Source organism: Odontesthes bonariensis, chromosome 2 (assembly GCF_027942865.1).
Source record: "Odontesthes bonariensis isolate fOdoBon6 chromosome 2, fOdoBon6.hap1, whole genome shotgun sequence".
NCBI classification, from domain to species: domain Eukaryota; kingdom Metazoa; phylum Chordata; class Actinopteri; order Atheriniformes; family Atherinopsidae; genus Odontesthes; species Odontesthes bonariensis.
This window is the reverse complement of record NC_134507.1, coordinates 25,328,760-25,350,075: the sequence shown is the minus strand read 5'-3', so window position 1 is coordinate 25,350,075 and position 21,316 is coordinate 25,328,760. Positions and strand designations below refer to the sequence as shown.

At 39.6% G+C, this 21,316-nt stretch overlaps 1 protein-coding gene across 2 annotated transcripts in view; it reads left to right on the top strand.

The window, feature by feature from the left end:
- The window catches only part of bean1 (brain expressed, associated with NEDD4, 1), a 49,941-nt gene extending 30,729 nt beyond the window's left edge, over positions 1-19,212 (top strand). For both annotated transcript variants that reach the window (XM_075480539.1, XM_075480532.1), the window contains exons 3-5: positions 5,195-5,398; positions 5,698-5,839; positions 14,624-19,212. In XM_075480539.1, coding sequence (XP_075336654.1) covers positions 5,195-5,398; positions 5,698-5,839; positions 14,624-15,014 — 737 coding nt within the window. In that variant the 3' untranslated portion in view covers positions 15,015-19,212. The remainder of the gene's footprint in view (positions 1-5,194; positions 5,399-5,697; positions 5,840-14,623) is intronic.
- The last annotated feature ends 2,104 nt before the right edge of the window (positions 19,213-21,316 follow it).

Genomic DNA, 21,316 nt, shown 5'->3' with positions numbered 1-21,316 from the left:
CTGTGGATGTTACATCAAATAAATCTTTGTGACTAGAGCAAAGAAATTAAGTCTGACATACACAGCAGTTCAAATCTATCCAAATCTATATAATTTACATTTATCATATCTTTCTCTCAGTCCTGTGTGCGTCATAGTGTTACAAAGAGAGTGAAGTCCATGTGAATTGAAATCTATACCTTTATAAATTTCCATGTGACTCCTCTCTGGGGATAAAGGCAGAAAATAGAGTATATACGGAAGAGATGAGAAGCGAAATGAAGAGAAAATCCTGTTAGGAGAGGAAAGTAAAGATGAAGACGTCTGCAAGAGAGGAGACGTTACTGAGAGTAAAGAGGTCTGGTAGGAATCGTTTGGGTGAGAGAACATTTTACTCGTCTGGGGAATCTGTGTGAAACCAAATTACTATAGACAAGTGAATTACAAATGCTGCCATTCAGGAGAGAAAGAGACGAAAAGTGAGCAATGGATGAGCACAGAAACAGAAATGAAAAATTATATTGCGAGTGTAAAACATTTTCATTGTTCCTCCTGCTTTACATCCGGTGATCTAAAGAGAAAAGAAACGGGAGGTGTTTGTTTCAGTCATGTGGACATCTTCCTCTGGGTCAGTCTGGAAATAGATTATATTTGTCCAGGACGATGCAATTAGTTTGGTAAAAAGAAAAAGCTCTTTATTGAAGCCTTCTCTGTAGATTAACAGATCATAAGAGTAATGTAAATGATAGCGCTATAAACTTTGTGAGCTGCAATTTCCTGATTATTTGATTGTGTAACTGCTTTTATTTGAACTAAGAATCCACAAAGCTGCCAACATATCTTCAAATTCCACTTATTTGCTAAATAAAGCATACCTGCTTCATATTCAGGTGTTTGTGACCTAATTTTATCAAAGTAAAGCAGACCTTGAGTATCATGTTTGGATTATTCAAAGTTGAAATTGGTCTTTTACAATAATCAGTTCAATGGACTTTGGAAATATATATTGGCAACTAAATTCTAACGTTTAACACCTGAGCTGAAGATGAAGAAACAAGCACAGAAATTCAAACTAGAGATAAATTAATCAACAAGACGAGGCATCAAACGATGACAAGGATGCTGCACAGAAGAAAGGAAAACAAGAGGTGATATACTGAGGGAGGTAATGATGTAATGCAGAGCAGGTGGCGCACTCAGTGACAGGAGCCTGGTGTAACTCAGGGGCTGGAAGCAAAACTAACAGGTATGAACAAAGGAAGTCTGGACCAAGAATGCAGAGCACAAAGAAAAGTTAACGACAAAAACTTACTGAACATAGACATGAGTAAGTCAAGGAAGCATTAACATAATAAAACCTCATATATCTTTACGGAGATTTGAACAGAACATGAAACAAATCCGAGAAATCAGACAACATTGAAACTAAAACACAACAAAGGTAAACGTAGAAAATGTATTTTCATGTCATTATCCAAGTATCTGCACTACGAAGCAGTGAATTTTAAACAGAGGTGGGTAGAGTAGCCAAAAATTGTACTCAAATAAAAGTACTGTTACTTCAGAATAATATTACTCAAGTAAAAGTAAAAAGTAGTCATCCAAATAATTACTTGAGTAAGAGTAAAAAAGTGCTCAAGTACGGAGTAACTGTTGAGAAACGTCTGATTTATTTGTTAACACAAGCATTCAATCAGACAGACAAAAATACTAAATAATCATCTTTAGGCAAATTGGAGTTCATCCAATTGATGAAATAAATTAAAATGAATTAATTAATTACAAAATAGCTTAAATTAAAATAATCCAGGTAAATTCAAGTACTTCAATAAAAAATAAAAGAGACTTAGAAAATGTTTAAAACGTATGGAACCCATATGTAACCTAAAAAACAAACATTCACCTATCCACGGGGAAAAAAACGAATTTAGGAAACTTACCACTACATGTTTCCTCAAGTTAGATGTTGAGTTTCTGCTGAAATGTGCGTTTGTTTTGGTTGACACAGAAGACACATAATGTAGCTGCTGTTTCTCACTTTGGAAGGTAAACATGCTTTCAGTATGAGGCCTCGTCTGTGTCTGCATTTCCCACCGTTGATTCTGACATTTTTCATCTGTTTCTTTTTTTGTTTGCTACGACTGTAAACTGTAAAGCTAACCCGTCCCGCCGCTGAGATTTAGTATGGTCACGTGACCAGACTGCACGGCTATGTTTGATTGGTGAAACCCAGTCAGGTGGTAGAGTCTCTCTCTCTGTAAGAATAAAACATTAAAATGAGGCGTACGCGGGGGATAAAAATAATGAGGCGTAGAATACCAAAGAGGTAAGAAGGAAAGTAACCAGCTCATTGTAGCCTAATGTAGCGGAGTAAGAGGACAGTTTCTTCTGCACAAATCTACTCAAGTAAAAGTAAAAAGTATAGAGATTTAAAACTACTCCTAGAAGTATATTTTTTTCAAAAACTTACTCAAGTAAATGTAACTCGTTACTACCCACCTCTGATTTTAAACAATCTTTTCTTTAGAAATAAGAGGGACATTGTGTTGACTAAACCTAACTTTGGGGCCAAAGGGGGTTCCAGCTTCTGGTCTCATGTTGCTGATGCTGACTCTCTTGACATTGTAACACGACACCATGTGTCTGTGGCCGGCGTCGGGCACCAATGCCAAAGGACGCCTCGTGTTTATCCAAAAGATGCAGAACAGCTGTATCTGACAGGGTAAACGGTGTCAACTGCCTGAATGATCCCACTTTTTACAGGACAGGGTTTTTAGCCTTGTGCCCAACCTCAGCGTGACAGACCAGGTTCAGTCTGCTTTGAATCAGTTACCCGATCATAAAAAATGCCAGCCCCTTGTTACAACAAGGTGGTGATCCACCAGAGATAAGAGTTTGAGATGGAGGCTGCACTGCTTCCTGCTTTGCTGCTGACTGACAACAGTCATGATTACTGTTGATGCTATAAAGGACTCTCATCTGTTATGGAAAAACGGTCATATTGTCCTAAAACTATGTCAAGAACAGACAAGATCCAGGTAATTAAACAAATGAAATATGACCCAAAAAGGTCCACAACTAAACAATTACTTAAACTGAATTCATTCATTGTATTGAGCAGGCATTGAACTAGTAAAATTAGATATATAACGACTGTTAAATGCAACAGCAAATAAAGAAGAAGAATGTATACCATATAGAAATCTCTTCCCTCACCTTAACTGAATGTGTACAGTCACCGTTTGAAAGAAACTGGCAGTAAGACAGAAATAGGAGTAGCCAGACAAACAGGAAGAGGGTGGACAGGCAGTGCTAAAAGACAGATGAGACATTAAACAGAAACAGAGAGGAGCAGGATTGTTCTGTAATCTAATGATAATTATGACTGTGTGTAGGCTCTAACTCTAATTATCTGTCACACACTGAAATGGAATAAGTCCTCAGGGAGCGTGAGCTGGAAAGAGGGGGTTAGAGGAGGGGAAGGAGAAAGAAAAAGGAGGCATGTGTGCATGGCAAGACAACAGTTATGCAACACGATCCCCCGGTGCACTTCTGTTAATGGAAGACTGGAATCATTGACATAAAAATTAGGACCAGTTATTATACGATCTAAGGTTGAGAGAAGGGTCTCCAGCATCTAGAAGAACAAGGAGTCTTGCAACAGATTGTATGGCCCCTGCAGTCCCTAACATCTGAAACCTAAAACCATGAAAGAAGTTCTGCAGGATTGTAGAATAAACCTACAGGACCTGGCAAGTTGAATAAGAAAAAATGTGGCGGCCACAGCAAATGAGGATTGAATTTTGTTCAAGGTTGAACAGAAATAAATATTATCACACCCATTCATCTGCAAACAGCTGAACTAATAAAGTTTACTTTGCCTTACTTTAACATGTCACACATAGTCTCTTCATGTTTGTTGTCAGGATTCAGGAAACAAAGTCCAGATGCCTTTATTCAAGCTCCTTGGATTAACACCTGAAGTAACAAAACTAAGGACTAACTGGTGATCATGATTCATGCCGGCTCTGTAAAACCTTACAGAAAAACACAAAGAACACACTCTTATGTCTTCTTGTTCAGGTGTATTTGGTCTTTTTTAACACTGGCAACATGAGGAGACACAGCAGGGTTTTCTGACCACTGGTTTTTCATGTCAGTTTGGTGTATAAAAGCCTTTATTTATTACAGAATTATTCATGGGTAAACAACAAAGCAAAAATCGGCCACAATTATTCACTTTGATCTCAGCGCTCTCATTAAAAAACACCTGTAGTCGAAATGAACAGACTAAATTAAAGCTATGGTAGGTAATCCTAGAGAGCTAGCAAGAGAGCTAGCAAGATTCGAAAGTGTCCCCTCCTCTAAGCTCCACCCCCCCCTCCCCATTCCGTCAGTGCTTCATCCAAAGCCGGTAGAACCGCATGCGCACACGGAGCAGGGAGCCGACAGAGGGGGGCGTAGGCAGAAAGCAGAGGCATCTGATTGGTTTTTGTAGGCGCTCCAATCCGAGATCAGCGGGACGCTGATCTCGGATTGGTCAGCTTTTTCTCAGTCCTGCAGCTGCCACAGAGGTCTGATTATTTTCGTCCCTTTTTCTAAATACATCTTGTATAGATTTCTCTCAGGACAGACGGACCATTTCACCCAGTATTACAAAATGTGTTTCTGAACAGGATTACCAACCATGCCTTTAACTTACATAAAGCTTAAAGTTTGGTTTATTTGGAAAGCATGGCTGAAATAGGGAATGATTTATTATATGATCATATATTAAATAATATGATAGATATAAACGGAAGTTTCTTTAAGGAGTGAGCTCTATTACAGCTCAAAGCAGTAGCTCCCAACTTATTCTTACTCACATCATTCTTCAGCTTTCCTGGTGGTTTAAAAGAATAGAAACTCCTCAAGTACCCATGATACCATAATAATTTGTGCTGATGGCATGGCTGAAGTGAGATGCATCAGTCTGCCAAGGTTTTTTGGACTTGAAATGTACAAAACATTGTTTCTAGTACACAAAAAAAAACTAATTTATTTAATTTCATTATTAAAGTTATACAAATTTCCTTCCATCTTAATACGACATTCATTCTCTAAATGCGTAGCGTCTCTCTTAGATTACACCCCGCCAGTTGTTTTGAAACTCCGGATGTTTCTGTTCACACACACTCAGACCTGACCTTCTCCATCTCTGTCTGTCTCCCTGCAGTGAGCTCCAACCAGAGCCATGGGGAGTACCCAGACTGTCGAAGTGAGAGGGAGTCAGGAGGGGAGGCATCGCTCCTGGTGTCTCCGCTGGTGGTCGCCGGGATTGTTATAGGTCTGGTCCTCTTCCTCTCCTGCATCACCATCATCGTTGGCAGCCTGCGCAAAGACAGTCGACTCAGAAACCCACACCTTCGAGCAAGCTATGGTCAGTCCCTGACATATCTATTGATTTTCTGATGGACCCTGACACAGCTGTAATAATAATAAAGTGTCTGACTAAGAGATGCTACTGGAAGGTACATTGTACCACTCGATGTATCTTCCCCTTTTCATCACAGACTAAAGTTTACAAAGGAATAGCTGCCATTGGAATACAGTAGTATTGATAATCTGGGGTGTGCAATGAGAAACTCTATATTGTGTCTACATAAACATCACAATCTACGATTATGATTGAAACTTTATTCATGTCACAAAATTAGCCTCATGTCTCTGTCTCCCCAGGACCAGACGGTTTTTCTTATGGAGGTTCAGCAGGGGAACTGAGGTCCAGCTGCTTAGAGGACTTTCCTCCTGGTTTAGACTTCGACTCGTACAGAGAGAATCTGTCACAGATCAATAACCTGTACCCCGACTCACCGCCACGGTAAGTCCTACGGTTAGGCCATGGTAATAGAAGTTTGGCTGCATTGATCATGAGTAACTGTTAATTATTCCAATTCAAGGGAGGTGGTAGGTGAAATCCTTTTGTCTTTTTTTCTTATTTACACCATCTTTGTGCTAAACATCATTTCATGCCCTTTTTACAGCTCATTTTGCATTTATAAACTAGCTACAATGAGCTGAATTCTTCTTTTCCCATTTTCTATTCTGATGTGTATGCTGCAGGGTGACAGAGGTCACTTACTATTAACAGAAGCACATCACCCCTATCCTGGCTTCTCTCCACTGGCTGCCTGTGCATTTTAGGGTTCATTTTAAGATTCTTTTATTTGTTTTTAAAAGTTTACATAGTCTTGCCCCATCTTACCTCTTTGAGCTGCCTCACCCATATTCCATATTTTGCATGTTTATTGATTTTCGTCAGAACAGCACTTTGTTGTTTTAAAGTGCTTTATAAATAAAGAAGTAGTAGTAGTAGTACTAGTGGAAGAAAACAGAATGCGTGCACAAATGCACAACACTAGGTTGAGGTGCAGGTGATCATGAGTGAGGATGAGTTCATGACTAAAGTTCAACGTCACACATCATCAAATCTACATTTTCTACTGTCTAAAAACCACAAATTCACATGAGAACCTCAATGGCACTTGAGTTTAAAGGAAGTTAGTCTCTTTATTTTCATTGGGATGGTGCCATTTTCAAGTTCCCATGAGCCTTAAAGGTGGGGTCTGTGATGTTTTCTGGAGCATTTTTTATCATATTGTCTGAAAACCTCCTCACGACCTCATTGCACCCACTAAAATAGAATGTTTGGAAAAAAAACTAAATCTTTTAGTCCATTGTAGAGGGTGTAGCAAGAGGAAATGTCTGACCAATAGAAGTAATGATGAGAGTTACTTCTGTTGGATTCTGACACGCCAATCAACCGTCAGCCCCCCTCACCCCTCCCCCCTGCGCGTTCACAGACTCGTGACTCGTTCTTGTGTTTTGAAGGCGTGGTTTCGAGGGGTGGGCTGAAGGGAGAGGCAAGGTTGTGTATTTTCAAACATATAGCTTGCAGGAACCGTTTTTCCAAGATCTCAGACCCCACCTTTAAGTGCCAATGTAGAATGCAGATGCTTCATGTGTGTGTATGGAGTCTGCCTATATACTGCAAACATCCTCCAGTAGTGTAATGGGAAAATGTTATTTAGGTGGCCAAAGATGTCTTGTGGATGCCCCCACCATGCCAGTCCTTTTATCGTGTCCACCTGTGTTTCACTGCAGATTTGAGCTGGAGATGATAATTATCTGCAACAACTGCAGCTTTTTGACTTGGGAATGAAGACCAATCTCACAGGGAGTTATTAGTTTGTGTCCCAAGGGAAAGGGGTTTGAGGAATGGTTGCCTTCTTGCAAGATGAATTTCTACTTCGTGGTCAAAATGGGTCACAGAGCCAACAATAAGTACAGTTACATGCACAGTTGAGTCCAGCTATAGTTACAGCTAGGCTTGGCCTTTTAACCGGACCTCCGTTCTTGAACCACTATAAATGAACTGGAGCGAAATTGAGCCATAACTAAAGAATGTGTACTGTGTTAGCAAATGCTCACGACATTCTGCTGCTTCTACCTTTCTCTGTGGTGGATCATTGTATAAGTGCAGCTGAATTCACTGATGATTTTGTCAGATGATGCCGTGCTTATAAAATCAGGATTAGACCAAAGTGACCACAAGTTGTCTTAATGGGCTGATTTTCTGACCCAATTCACTTTATTGTGAATTTGGCTGTGTTAGTATGTACTTACATTTTACTATTTTTACAAAAAGATGCAAAAAAAATGGAAGTCTGGAGGTTATATTGAGCGCATTGGCCCACTTAAATCTTGTTGAGCGTAGACAGGAGTGATTCGATCCCCAACAGCATTATCTGAGTGTATTAGACCATAAGAAGTTCCATTTCATATGATTTTGGTCAGACTAACGTGTTTACATGCATTTTAAAAGTCCAGTAATTTGCTTTTTTTCTGTGCTTTGTAAACATTCTTATTGTTGGATCTGTTCAATTGCTTCTTTTTGGCAAACCTTGAGGTATAATATTAGGAAAACAAGTTCAAATTCAGCCTTGAGCCATTCACTATGAGCTACGGCATGGGGAAATATAAAAGCAGACCATATCTCTTTGGCCAATTATGTCAAATGTCAAACATAAAATGCAACTGACCATTCATTCAACATCCCCCACTGTTCTCAGTCCACTCAGTTTGACCCATCTTCTGTGGTAATTCACTTATTAGGGAGCACTGCTACCTCTTGTGCCCTTTAGAGGGATGTTGAAATGATTATTTGTGCACCTTCTGTGTGTATGTGGTAGAGGGAGAGAAAGAAAGAGCTTGCTAAAAGCCAGTGTCATGGTGTTTTTGATCTAAATGTCAGCTGGTCTAATTGGCAACTTTAATAATTCACATAAATCCCTACCCTGCAGTGTGTGTGGGCCTCCTCTTCCTCTTTGTACAGCCTTAAACATTCACTCTTAATCCAAAATATTACATCTGAGCCTGGAAGAAACTGAACAAGGCTTGAACTAATATGGATTTTCTCTCTTCACTCACCACACCATTGTACCTACAGCTTATATTCTCTGAGGTTTCAGCAGACTCAGCGCAGTCTTAGAAATGTTCCATATGGATCTTGATTCCTGCTGATTCAATGCCGTTGCGTAGTACTCGCAGGTTTTTGGGCAAACATTCATCATGTCGAATCTGAAGTAGAGAGTCCCTGCTGCGGCTGTGATCTGGGAACTAACCTGAAACTTCTGTTATGTTCTTGGTGTTATCTTGCAACACAGACAAATGCATTACCCTGCTGGACAAATACATCATCTGTGAAGGCATGCACCTGGTATCGGTAGGGTTTAGTAGTGTTTAAATGATGCTTGCTGCTGCAGAGTCTAATGTGGGCCAGGAATGATGGCATATGTCATTTTAGCTGCAATGGGATTTCCGATGTTTCCAGTCAATGAAAAAATACTGAATACACAGTTTGTACTTGTTTCAGCTCAATTAGCAGAGACGTGAGAGCGAAAGAAACCAGCGTTATGGCAATGAGATAAAAGAAAGGAAAAAGGGAAGCTTGCAAACTACGTCAGCACTCTGGCAGGGTACCAGAGTGTTCTGGACTGCCTGTGTGAGAGCCGGACTTATTGGCCAGCATGATGGGACAGCAGCCAACACACAAACACACAAATGTGCAGATACATACATTCAAGTCATGCATTTTGTTTACCATAATGCTACCAAGTTGTTGTTCGGTATACTGTCGACAAGCTGGTAGCTGGCAGTCATGTGATGCTCCTGCAGGGTGCGCGTGTGTGTGTGTGTGTGTGTGTGTGTGTGTGTGTGTGTGTGTGTGTGTGTGTGTGTGTGTGTGTGTGTGCGAGCGCATTTGTGTGTGCGCTTGAGAGTATGGGCCACAGATGGTTGAGGGAAACTCAGAGAACTCAGATCAACAGCTTACCTACTGAGACTGTGAACATTAACGCTTCCGATTGAAACACACACACGATCACCTGCACTCGTAAAAAGACGCACACTCTCACCTCAGAGTGACTCACTCTCACGGATCAGCAGGTTACCTGTGGAGACTGAAAGCTTCTGCTTCCTCTTAGGGAGAAGCTGGGCAAGCTTCGGTATGTGTGCACACATGCACACACTCCCTTTTCTTTCTTATTTTCTTCATCAATGTTAAGCACACTGGGTCTATAGAGTTGTTTTTATTTGGTTTAAAGTAAAACTTTGTCTGTATATGTCACTAACTCATACATACTGCTCCTTTAAAGTAGGAATAATTGCTTTTTTGTAACCTATGTGTGTGTGTTTTTCATTTTTTCTGAAAGTAGGGGTGTTAGACATAACAGTTCAAGCCCAACTCTTACATACGGTCTGTAATAATGGCATCTTTTTAGTTACTTAAGCCTTGTGTTTGTGCTTGTATAATTTTCCTCTAGGAAGCCACTGTAACTCAACTACACTGATTGTGTCTCTCTGCCATTTGGTGCTGGACAGTTTGTTTGCTTAAAAACTCACAAACTGAGAGTTACCAGAATAAACTAAACTGAAATATGATTGAAACCACTGCACTGTTTATATCAGACACACATTGATTTACATTAGTCTTATAAATTATTTTCCAGAGACAGTGCACTTCTCAGACCTAAGAAAGTCTCATTGAAAAGGTTACAGACAAACAAATGTATGATAATACTGTGCATGAAATTTACTGATAGTTACGAGTGTAAAAGTTAAATAAGGCCAATGTGCATTAGTTCTTTAAAATTCATCAACTGAGATCAATTCCTTTCATTTCAAGTTATTTTGCAGAAAGTGTAAAATCCTTCTTTGCTCTTATTTCTAGATACATTTTTCTAGTTTAGCATAAACTGTGGGAACAGATTACAGGAATCAGTCCTGCAGATGGACAAAGTAATGATCTAGAATACAATTTCCAGGAGGCAGTAATATTCTGTTAAATATTTCACCTGTAGTTGCTTTATGCTGGCACATCATGGCAGCTGTAGCTCAGGAGATAAGAGCGGTGGGGGGTTTGATCCCAACTTCTCCAGCCTACAAGTCAAAGTATTCTTGGGCAACATACTCCAATATTCAGCAGTATCCTTTAAAATGTGTAAAATCAAATCATCCCTCACACAACCACACATTTAATTTCAGTGCACTACTTATCTGGTTCTCTTCCTCCACAGGCAAGTACCTCTCAAAGTGCTAAAGAGCAGAGCCATGCCAACTATAATGTGCAGCCATAAATACCCGCACTCACACCGACACACGCTGACCTTATGCTGTCAGCTGTAGCTAGAGTTGTCTGGTGTTTAGCTCTGCTGAGCGTCCCAACCACTGCATGAATGCACGCCAGAGCGCCTCCCTTTCTACTGATAGGTGCACATCTGAATTTCAGATACCAGAAATGACATCTCTGGCTTGTTATAAAAAAGAAAATGTATTTCAAAAGATGGAAAAAAAAATGTTGTGCTTGCAAGAGAAAGATTGTAGGCAATAGTTTTCTAGAGAGCTGCATCATAGGCAGCTTACGAATCTTACGAATCTTTTAAAAGGTTTAAACAAACTTTTTTCCTTAAAAGCTCACAGTCTTGTTAAAAGAAAACCTACAGTACAGGCACTCTACCAAATACATAAACACATTTCTAATATGATCGGTTGAGTTTATGTCAGGACACTTAAAGCAATAACAACAAAGGATCTGGTTTTACTCCCAAAAATGGCCCATGCTTAGAAAATTAAGCTGATCTGCCAGAATTTGGGCTGGAGGGCACATCTTGATGTGAAAAGAAGAAAACAAGGACATAAAAAGAGTGTAAAAGCAAGAAAAAGAAAGGGAGACAAGAAAAACTAGGCAATAACATCCTTAAATGATTGATATTAGCGGTGTTATCACAGTTTTGTGGCTGATTTACGTGATGCAGGAGACAAAAACACACCAGGTAGATCAACAGAATCCTGCATCTCAGGGGGTGCAAATTATTTTTACTCTGGCAACACCAAGTAAACACACACGATAGCAGAACGCACAAATGTGTTAAACTCCACGTTCATTTTGTAGTGCGAGGTTTATGCAGACACACCCAGCAGAAATCCACAGTGGGAGCTAAGGAGCATATTACCCCTGAGAGACTAAAGACACAGGGGTTTACAGTGTGTGTTTACACCTTGTCGTGGCTGGCACAAACTTTCCACTGGCTGCAATTTTCACCTCAATATGCCTTGTTTTCACAAACAATCAAGGTCATTTTTAAAAAAAATAATAATAATTTAATGTAAGAGGGACTTCTTGAAGTCAGTATATCAACAGAAAATGAGCCATTATCTTTTCTAAAATAGACGTATTTGTTTTATTTATAACGTTATAAGATCATTTGACAACTTTTAAGTATAGTAAGCACAGTTAAGCTCATTCAGAGAAGCAGAATTTTAAGAAAATTTAAGAAGAAGATTAAACAATTAGCTAAATCTGAGATGGGTTTTCTTTTGTTTGAAAGAAATTAGAAAAAGCTGCTATTACTCCGTGGGGCTATATATCCCAGCTATCTGTTCTTTGAACAGGAAAAAAGAATCTTCCAATTACCAGCAGGTGATAGAATAGAATAGAAAAATACTTTATTCATCCCCCAATGGGGGAAATTCAAATTAGTCAAGTAGCTCAACATTTTTTTTAAATATTTACAATGATTGTATTAACAACAACAATAATAAAACCAATTCTAGTAAAAAAAAAATACTACTACTAACTAATAATAATAATAAATGACTAAATAAACAAATAAATAAATTACATTTTTTTATTTTTTTTTAAATTTAAAAAAAAAATCAATCAATCAATTTGAGAAGAACACAGCAGTCACTGTTAAAAAAAAAAGATTGTTGTTTAGACAAAAAAACAACCATAACTAACTTGTGAAAGTATGTAATTAAGTGAGCACTAAAAAAAAAAAAAACTCTAATTTGTAGTGCTTTCATTTTTTCCGTTTTCAATGTCTGGATAGATCGACAGGGTAACAGAGCAGTTTCTGTCTTCTCGAGCATGTGAGCATGTGTGGGCTCGTTGTTTTAAAGTATGCTTTGGTCCACATGTAGTCCTCATAGTGACCTAAAGCTGAACTTAATAAGACAAAATGTTATCAGCAAGGTCCTGTAGGGCTAGGGATGAATTATTTATGGTTCAGGATAATGTTACGGTGTAATAAGCGTACGGTACAAGTGCACAAGTTTGGGGAAGTAAAGAGCAGTGGGTCCTGTGTACAATAGCTGTTTTACAAACAAAAATGACAAATCAACAAAGATGTAAGAAAGAAAATAGAAAAAACAAAGAAAGTCTCTCGTGCAAACATGCTTGCAGCACAGTAAGAGCACTCTGATATGATTAACCAGTGCTGATTGAGTTACACTGAATTACTGCTTCCTGTCGCCCCATCCTCAACATGCAGTTATGATTTCATGTTCTATCTAGTGTTATTCTATTCTTTCACGGTGTCTGTGTTCCTCTCTCTGTCTCTGATCAGAGACGCTTTTTGGGACTCAAAATAGCGAAGGCAAAGTTCGTTCGTGGTTCTGTAAACATTGACTCCTGCTTGGTTAGATCACATGTGGATAGTGAAAAGTGGCATTTTCAAGTAATACATATTTCAATTTATGTGTAATTCACTCATGGGTGGTGAACTTTACTTTCAGTGCAGCTGCGAGAGTTTACATGAGGTGAACTTGATTCAGAGAAATGTCAGAAATGAATTAAGGCAGCGAATTATATCAGACATATTCTCATTTGCTGGTAGTAACTGTGAACTTGTTTTTTTGCTTTTACAAATCTTCTGGAAAAAAAAACACTAAAAAACCTCTGTTCTTTCTGTCAGTTTTGAATAAAAGCTGCTCCACATGTGGCTGCTCACCATCAGAGGCTGAGTGCCAAACAAAACAATTGGGTGATTTGGCCAATCGAAGCAGATGCAGTGCAGTTTGTTAAGCTGCTTTTTGGCTTGCTTTCTTACCGCCTCTGTCACCGGTCATGCAGCCCCTGGCAAAAGCTAAGGAATCACCACTATTTAGCTGTTTTATCTGGTAAAGATAGATAACTTTGGGCTTTTACCTTTGACGTGATTCTCAAGGTTCCTCCAAATAGAAACAAGAGTCTTCTGGAGAGTTCTGTGATACTATACGTTTATGCTTTGGTGACCAGCTAACTAAATTGGAGACATTGGAGTGGAGCCTTAAAGCTCTAAAGCAAAGCCACACCCATTCTAAGGCAATTTATCAAAAATCCAAAAGTCAGCTGACGAAACTGTTCATTGTTTTAGCAGGTTATTACAAAGCAAACAACTAAGCATTTACAGTCAGGATTTCAAGCTCATTAACAGGATGTTTCTTTCCAAAAAGCTTAATAAGATTTGTATATTATCTTTAACAGCTGCTTTACAGTTGTATTTCTTTTGTCTTTTTTTTTTTTTCGTCCATACACCGTTGGAAGTCACACCTCACATTGTGTGTTTGTTGTGTTGTGTATGTAAATTAAATTATGGAGTCTTTCACAGCCAGAATTGCCTGAATGAACAAACATTTTTAGATATATCAAAAACCCTTTCTTCTAAAGTGATCTTGAACAACAGTTCTCCGGGCTTTCTGAGGGTCTCTCACAGTTTTTCTTTGGGCACTGGCTGCTTTTTCACTCATTTTCAGTCCAGTCCTTGTACCTGACCATTTTCAGAGGAGTGTGTCGGATATTATGACAGTTAAACCCGACCTTTGCATAATTTTACAAATTTAAAAGTCACCTAACTCAAGGGATGAACCTGTGCTGTGTCAAAACATAACTTAGTAAAGAACCATCTGATGGAGGGATGAATCCTCCCCAGAGCCCGGATCTCAACATTACTGAAGCAGTGTGGGATCATGTTGGCAGAGAACGGAACAAAAGGCAGCCCACATCCAAAGAAGAGCTTGGGATGTCCTTCAAGAAGCCTGGAGAACTATGCCTGAAGACTCCTTAAAGAAAGCACAGAAAGCTCGTCTGAGAGGGTTCAGGCTGTGTTGGAGGATAAAGGAGCTCAGAGCAGATATCTACATTCATGCATGTTAGAATTGTTAGCACACGTTACACTAAATCCCAACAGCTATTTGCTTATTTCCGACCAATTTTAGAAGTGACTGGCTTGCCATCGTCATGCCAACAGTGCTAATGATGTCACTTTTGTCTTCATCTCTCCAGCTATGATGAGTGCGTTGGCCCAGGTTCGGCTCAGATCTACATACCCACGGATGACCCACCTCCTTACTCTTTATTGGACCCCTGTCAGGGCCGAGCGGAGCCGGAGGAGCAGCCCACCCACACCCATCCAGATGCTTCTTCATACTGTGGAGCGACCTCAGCCAGCGCTACCTGGCTCTCCCCCTCTCACTACCCCCTGGGACTACAGGAGCAGGAGCATGAACACATTGCATCCATCTCCTTTCCGCTGGAGGCAGCGCCGCCCTATGAGTCAGTGCTGGCTGAACAGGGGCAACCCCTCCCTCTTATGCCATGTGACCTTTACAAACACCAATCAGAGCGGGGAGATGATGGAAACTCCCAGCGACTGCCAGCAAACCAGATATCATAGGACCATTCATTTGTTTTTGAATTAAAGTAACAATTAGATGTGGGGAAAACTGGCTGTCAGGAGCAGCTGTGGCACCAAGCGATGGACATTAATGAGACGTACACATCTTCCACACATCATGCAAACACCTTTTCAGGCACAAATGGCACTCTGGACTGCAACGCTGCCAAGACAGTTAGAGCAATGTACTGTTACGTTTCTGGAATGACAGCTTCCCTCATTAAAAGGTTTATCGCCCCAGCGATGCTGCCTTGGACAAAGACTCATCCGTAAAATGGTCTCGCTAAGGTTTTTTTTCCATGTTTTTGATGTTATTGCCTCTTGAATTAGGACTGATCTAAGAAATATTTGTCGTGTGCAGACTTTAATCCACCGAATGAAGAGTGAGCATCCACGTATTTTTTTAATTGTGTAGTTTAGATTATCAACGAGCATATACTCGTTTTTTTTTTGTTTGTTTTTTTAATTTGCTGTCGTAGTACCTTAAACTACAAACACACCACTTATTCACAGTCTCTATAGGGTGTAAGCATTAGAGCAGTGTCCTGTTCACTAGCTTCCAGTGTGGTGGTAGTTTCTTAGTTATTAGAAGAAAGACTGTAATTAGATAGTAGTGACCACTACGACCGAAACAATTGGAAGAAGAATGATCAAATCACTATTCTTCCCAGGTATGTTTGTTCAACCTCTGAGCACAGCACTATGATGTTATTATGATAAAATAGAATTAATTTCACGCGGCGTGTATCTTGTGTCTTCACAGGGGAGGGCCTCAACTCATTCAGTGTTTGCCATAACTCTTCCGATCAAGGGCTCTGGTTTTAATATCAATGCTGAAACTAGACACCAGCAGCAAAATGTAGCTCGGAGCTTTCCTCCTTATGAGATTTGGTGGATGCAACAGAGACATTACACATAAAACTGTAGACTTTAACGCAGTGTTCCCTCAGAAATGAATGCTTCCACCTCATGACAGAATTAAATTTCATCGTTTTCCATGATGCATGAATCTTGGAAACAAGTGTTTTGTGTTTGTTGAACTGAAGCATTCGACTGCAGGCGGAACAAGAGAGTGAAGCTAAGATAAGTTGTTGCTTATAGGCGATGACAGATGGTGAAAAAAAAACAAACATTTTAGTTGTTGATCCCCCATCGCGATGAGTCCAAACCCAAAGATTTCACTTTCACATCTAAAAGCATGAAGTCTGCTTTATTTACATCATAACAAAATATTTTGCATGTGTCGCTTTCATTGTGTCATTTCCCAAACAGCCTCAGCCTGGAGTTTTTGAATGCCTTATTCAACCCCAACATCTGCTGTAAATACGAGGAGCAGCGAGGTGGCAGGCAAGCAAAAGGAAAATTCTTATTTTTTTAGTTTGTTGATGATAACTCAGCCAGTTCTGACAAATGGATCGTGCTGTCTCATATCAAAGCAAACGGTTTCCAAACAAACTTAAACATTTATGGTAAACAATTTGACATGCATGTGTTTCTGTCTGACCAAAATATTTCTTGTTACAACCCTGCTCGCATGCCGCAAGAATAGAAAAAGATGTAAATCTGTGGTGTTGGATCCGTGTCTGACAGAACAGAAGCAAAACCAGACAGCAGGTCTACATCAGATCGGTCCACTGTTCTCTGTCGTTACCTGTATTATAACCTCCTCGTGTATCACCTCAGAATTCTGTATTTTCAGCATTTACCACATTCTTACACAGTCAGAAGCTAAGACGCGATGCTTGTGTTGTGAGGAGGAAACCTCGGTTATCCTGGAGACACTAAGACCTGTAGACGTCATTTATCACCGGTTATTGAAGCAGGAAGTCATTTGAGACTGAGCTTTAATAACACTATAGATGTTTGTAATTTTAGAACTGCAACCTTTTGTATCTTAATTTGGAAAATGGTCATTGTGCGATTGTGTGACACTGTTTAATGTTTTAAAGATGTGCCTAGAATCCCCCCCGACTGTTAGCTTGAACATTGTAGCCATAATTATCTCTGTGAAACTAATCCAGTGCTTTCTGCTGATAAATGTCTGGTGGTTACGTTTGGTATACTGATGTGGTTTGGAAGAACGCCTCCTGAAGACAACATTTCTAAGAGGAAAAAATCAATTTAAACAAAACTCACATCCCGAGTTTTCAGCTCTTTCTTCTTTAGGCTTAGACCATTCTTGGTCTCTCTAATTAGTTTCAATGTATAGTTAAGTGAAAAAGAAAGCACACCTTCTGTTGTATGTATCAGGACATAAATCTCCAGGTGTTAATATTTTGTAAATACAACCTCAGATGCACATAAACACATGACATGACTAATTACACTGTGTCATTATTTATTTAAACTAAGTCCACTTACTGCTTCCATAGGAACTAAGAGAGTATGTATCAAATGAATGTGGTGTTGGGATGTTTTGATCATACTCAGGTGTGACATCTCTATCGAAGCAGTTTTGGCAATTTTCTGGTCTGAAGCATTCAAGTGTATCGTAACGTTGTGCCAATGAGGAAAGACATCAGCAAATAAAACAATTGTGGCTGCTCATCAATCTGCGAAAAGTTACGAGGTCATTTCCAAATAAGCAAAGATACAAGTGAAGTGAAAGTGAAAGAGACAAGTGGAAAACATACAAGACAGTTCTCAATCTTCCCAGGAGTGGACGTCCCAGCAAGGTCACCCCAAGGTCAGAGCATGCAATGCTCAGAGAAACTTAAAAAACACCAGGAGCTCCATCTCAGACTCTGTAGGCCTCAGTTAGCATGTTTAAAGGTTAAAGTTCATGACAGCACAGTTAGAAACAGACTGAACAGGTATGGCTTGTTTGGAAGGGTTGCAGGAGAAAGCCTCTTCTCTCTAAAAAGAACATGGCAGCACAGCCCTAGGTTTGCAAAGCTGCATCTGAACAAACCACAAGACTTCTGGAACAATGTCCTTTGGACAGACCAGACCAAAGTGGAGATGTTTGCTCATAATGCACAGCAGCACGTTTGGAGGAAACCAAACACAGCATATCAGCACAAACAGCTCACACCAGCTGTCAAGCACGGTGGTGGAGGGCTGATGATCTGGGCTCGTTCTGCAGCCACAGGACCTGGGCACCGTGCAGCCATTGAGTCCACCATGAACTCCTCTGGATACCAAAGTGTTCTGGAGTCAGATGTGAGGCTGTCTGTCCGACAGCTAAAGCTGGGCTGAAACTGGCTCATCAACAGGACAAAGATCCCAAACACAGCAGCAGATCTACAGCAGAATGTGTGAAAAAGAGAAGAATCAAGGTGTCGCAATGGTCCAGTCAGAGTCCAGACCTCAGCCTGACTGAGATGCTGTGGTGGGACCTTCAGAGAGCTGTGCAGAAACCAATGCTGCAAACATCAATGAGCTGAAGCAACAGTGGTTAGAAGAGTGGGCCGAGATTCCTGATAACATCACACAGAAAATGTTCACTTCAGGTTTCTGCTGCTGAACATGATTCTATGAGCCCTTGAATCATCGAGGGGGGGGGGGCTTTAAGTTGGTTTCTGTTAAATAATCAATGATACAGTGTAATATGTGTTGTTTTTCATCTGAGGTTTTACTTAGTTACTTCTCAGCCCTGATTAAGAACAGATGTCCTGATATATTAAACCTGAGAACACAATTAGAATATGAACAATGATCAGCACATTACTTTTAAGCCAATCGTCATACATTTACATGTACATGTTGTATGTACTGCACGTGACACATAACGTTCTTTTTTCATGACATTCACAAGCGTGGAGCTTTGTAAAGAAAGTTTGAACATTTCCCACCAGAGGGTGCTGCAGAGCTTTTTACTCACCTGTTCCAAAATAACCTTTGAAAACGGTCTGACCTTCACACTGAATTAGATAGAAAAATCACACGCCACTAACGCGCTGTGCTTGTATAAAACGAAGAGTGTGTCGATGCTTTCTTAGAATAGAGCAAAGTCAAAACGTAAAAGGTTGTCAGTATTGGTTCGTTTTAAACACTTAATGAGAACATGGGACTGGTTTCTTGGTGTCTTTCTGATGCGTCAGTCAAGCACTTGTTTGTAAATCATTACTTTTTGCCACCGATCAATAAGTAAAGTAAACAGTATGCAGATGTGTTACACATGTATCACACCTATTTATGCTTCTCTCTTTCTTTATTCATCTCCTATAATATCAACCCTTAATGGTGTTTCATTATGTTGTGCATTAGAGGTTTTGTTAAAGATTGTATTCTGTAGAGAGGAGTGAATAAATCTGAACTAATCTACAGGATACTCTGTGAAAGGTTTAATTCTGGTTTATTTTAAGATGTGTTTTTTACTCACTGTATATATTGTGGGTCAACTGGATGGTTGAATGTCATATTACTACATATGAGACACTAATTTATCATAACATGTGCAATTAAGCTATATACTGTTTACTATATGCTTTATACTGTGGCTGCCATAGTTTGGGGGTATTCAGCTGGTTACTGCTCAGTGGTGTCACATCCTACATGATGGACCTTTAAAGAAAAGCTCTTGACAAGCAGAATGTTCTGCATGCACTGAACCTCTACAACAAAAAGGCGGCAAATGAATAAGTACTGGTTTTGTAGGGATACCAAAGTGCACATTACCACAGAGCCACTACAACTGAATGAAAAATTATTCATTTAAGAAGTTCCTTATCTTCCAGATTTATGTGTTTTAATATTTGTGGTGTTAATGTATATATCTTAAACTCTTCTTCAACATGCACCATTAATACTGTAATGTAGTTTCAACAAGGGTGACACTGGCATCCAAAGTCAGATTATACCATTAAAAAGAGTTAAAGCTCAGTAGATGCTGTGAAACAGGCTGTCAAAAACAAAGAGTAAACCAGTGTAACTGTCACAGAATGTGAAGGCACAACGTCTGCGCAAACATGAGCGTACCATTTAAAAGGAAAAGTGAGTCTCTACCCTACACTCACTTCTGTGTAGATTAAACGTCTAAATCTCATTGTTAACACTGTTAATTTATTTTGGACAAACTGAAAAGAGAAGGAAAGAGCAATTATGAGTGTGACAGATTTGCACACAAACCTGCAGAGCTTTTATTTTACTACATGCAAATGTTCTGCACAGACGTTCTCATTCGATCACGTTCGGAGATGAGTTTATAATGCGTCCGTCATCTGAACACAAAAGCAGCCACCGACTCAGATTCAGTTTGATTTTTTTCATTTGAGAAAATCATCAGCAATCGGCCAACAACCCCAGAGCAATCTGTGGTTTCAGGGCATTTATCCTGCGATGCTTCCTGAACAGAGTGGCAGTTAATGGTCTAATTTAGCAGAAATGGTGGTGACATGATCTCTAAGGCTTCTGTGACACAAAACTCAGGATTAGTGACAGAACTAAACACAAGTCAAGCATATATCTGGAGTGTGACTGACTTGTAGGTTCATCTACAATCTGGGTGAAGTGGTGGCTTGATTGGAGATGGTTGACAGCTGGAGCCCGACCTTTGCACACCAGGAACTCCTTTTGCAATTACAGACGGAGAGGAGAAGCGAGCTTAAAGAAATTCTGTGGGCGCAAAATACTTCAGAACATTTACTTCACAGTGATTGTCCTTTATTTCCTTTGTGCAAATTCTGAATTTAAGAAATCACAGGTGCGTTAAAGACAATAATTAGCGGTGTTATCAGTTCTGTGATGTCTCATCCAGAGGCTTTGCACTGAAGTAAACTTGTAACTCCAGCGCTAATTCTCACTGAAATCCACTTCTGTGCATTTTTACTTTACTTGGGCCTAAAAGTGTGTGTCATATTTTACATTCCAACAATATGGACCAGGAAAATTAGAAGAAGAAAGAACATCATTAAAAACCTTGAAAGCAAGTTATAAGAGCCATAATATTTGTTCATAACGACAATTTCTTTGGAAGAAATTAGTTGTAGTTGTATGTAAAATCACTGATGACTGAAGAAATTAGCAGGGCTAATAAACAAGATTTCAAAACAAGTTTAAATGGCTAAAAATGTGTGTAACCACCTTGAAAAAGCAGAACAAGCAGTCGCTCTTTTAATTTAAGATATATTTCAGGTGTATTTTAGTGGTCTGACCTAAGCAGTGTGTTTATGTGTCTGCACCATCAGCTGAACAACATTCAAATGGCAGTCTGACTTTTCCTCTTTTTCATCTTTTTCACTTTTATTTTGATGAATCCAGACGACCGAATCCTGGCTTGACTGAGATGTCTCGGTATTTCTGCTGAAGTTTTCCATCAGTGAGCTTGTTAAATGAAATGTTTTGAGCAGGAGATCGACGTG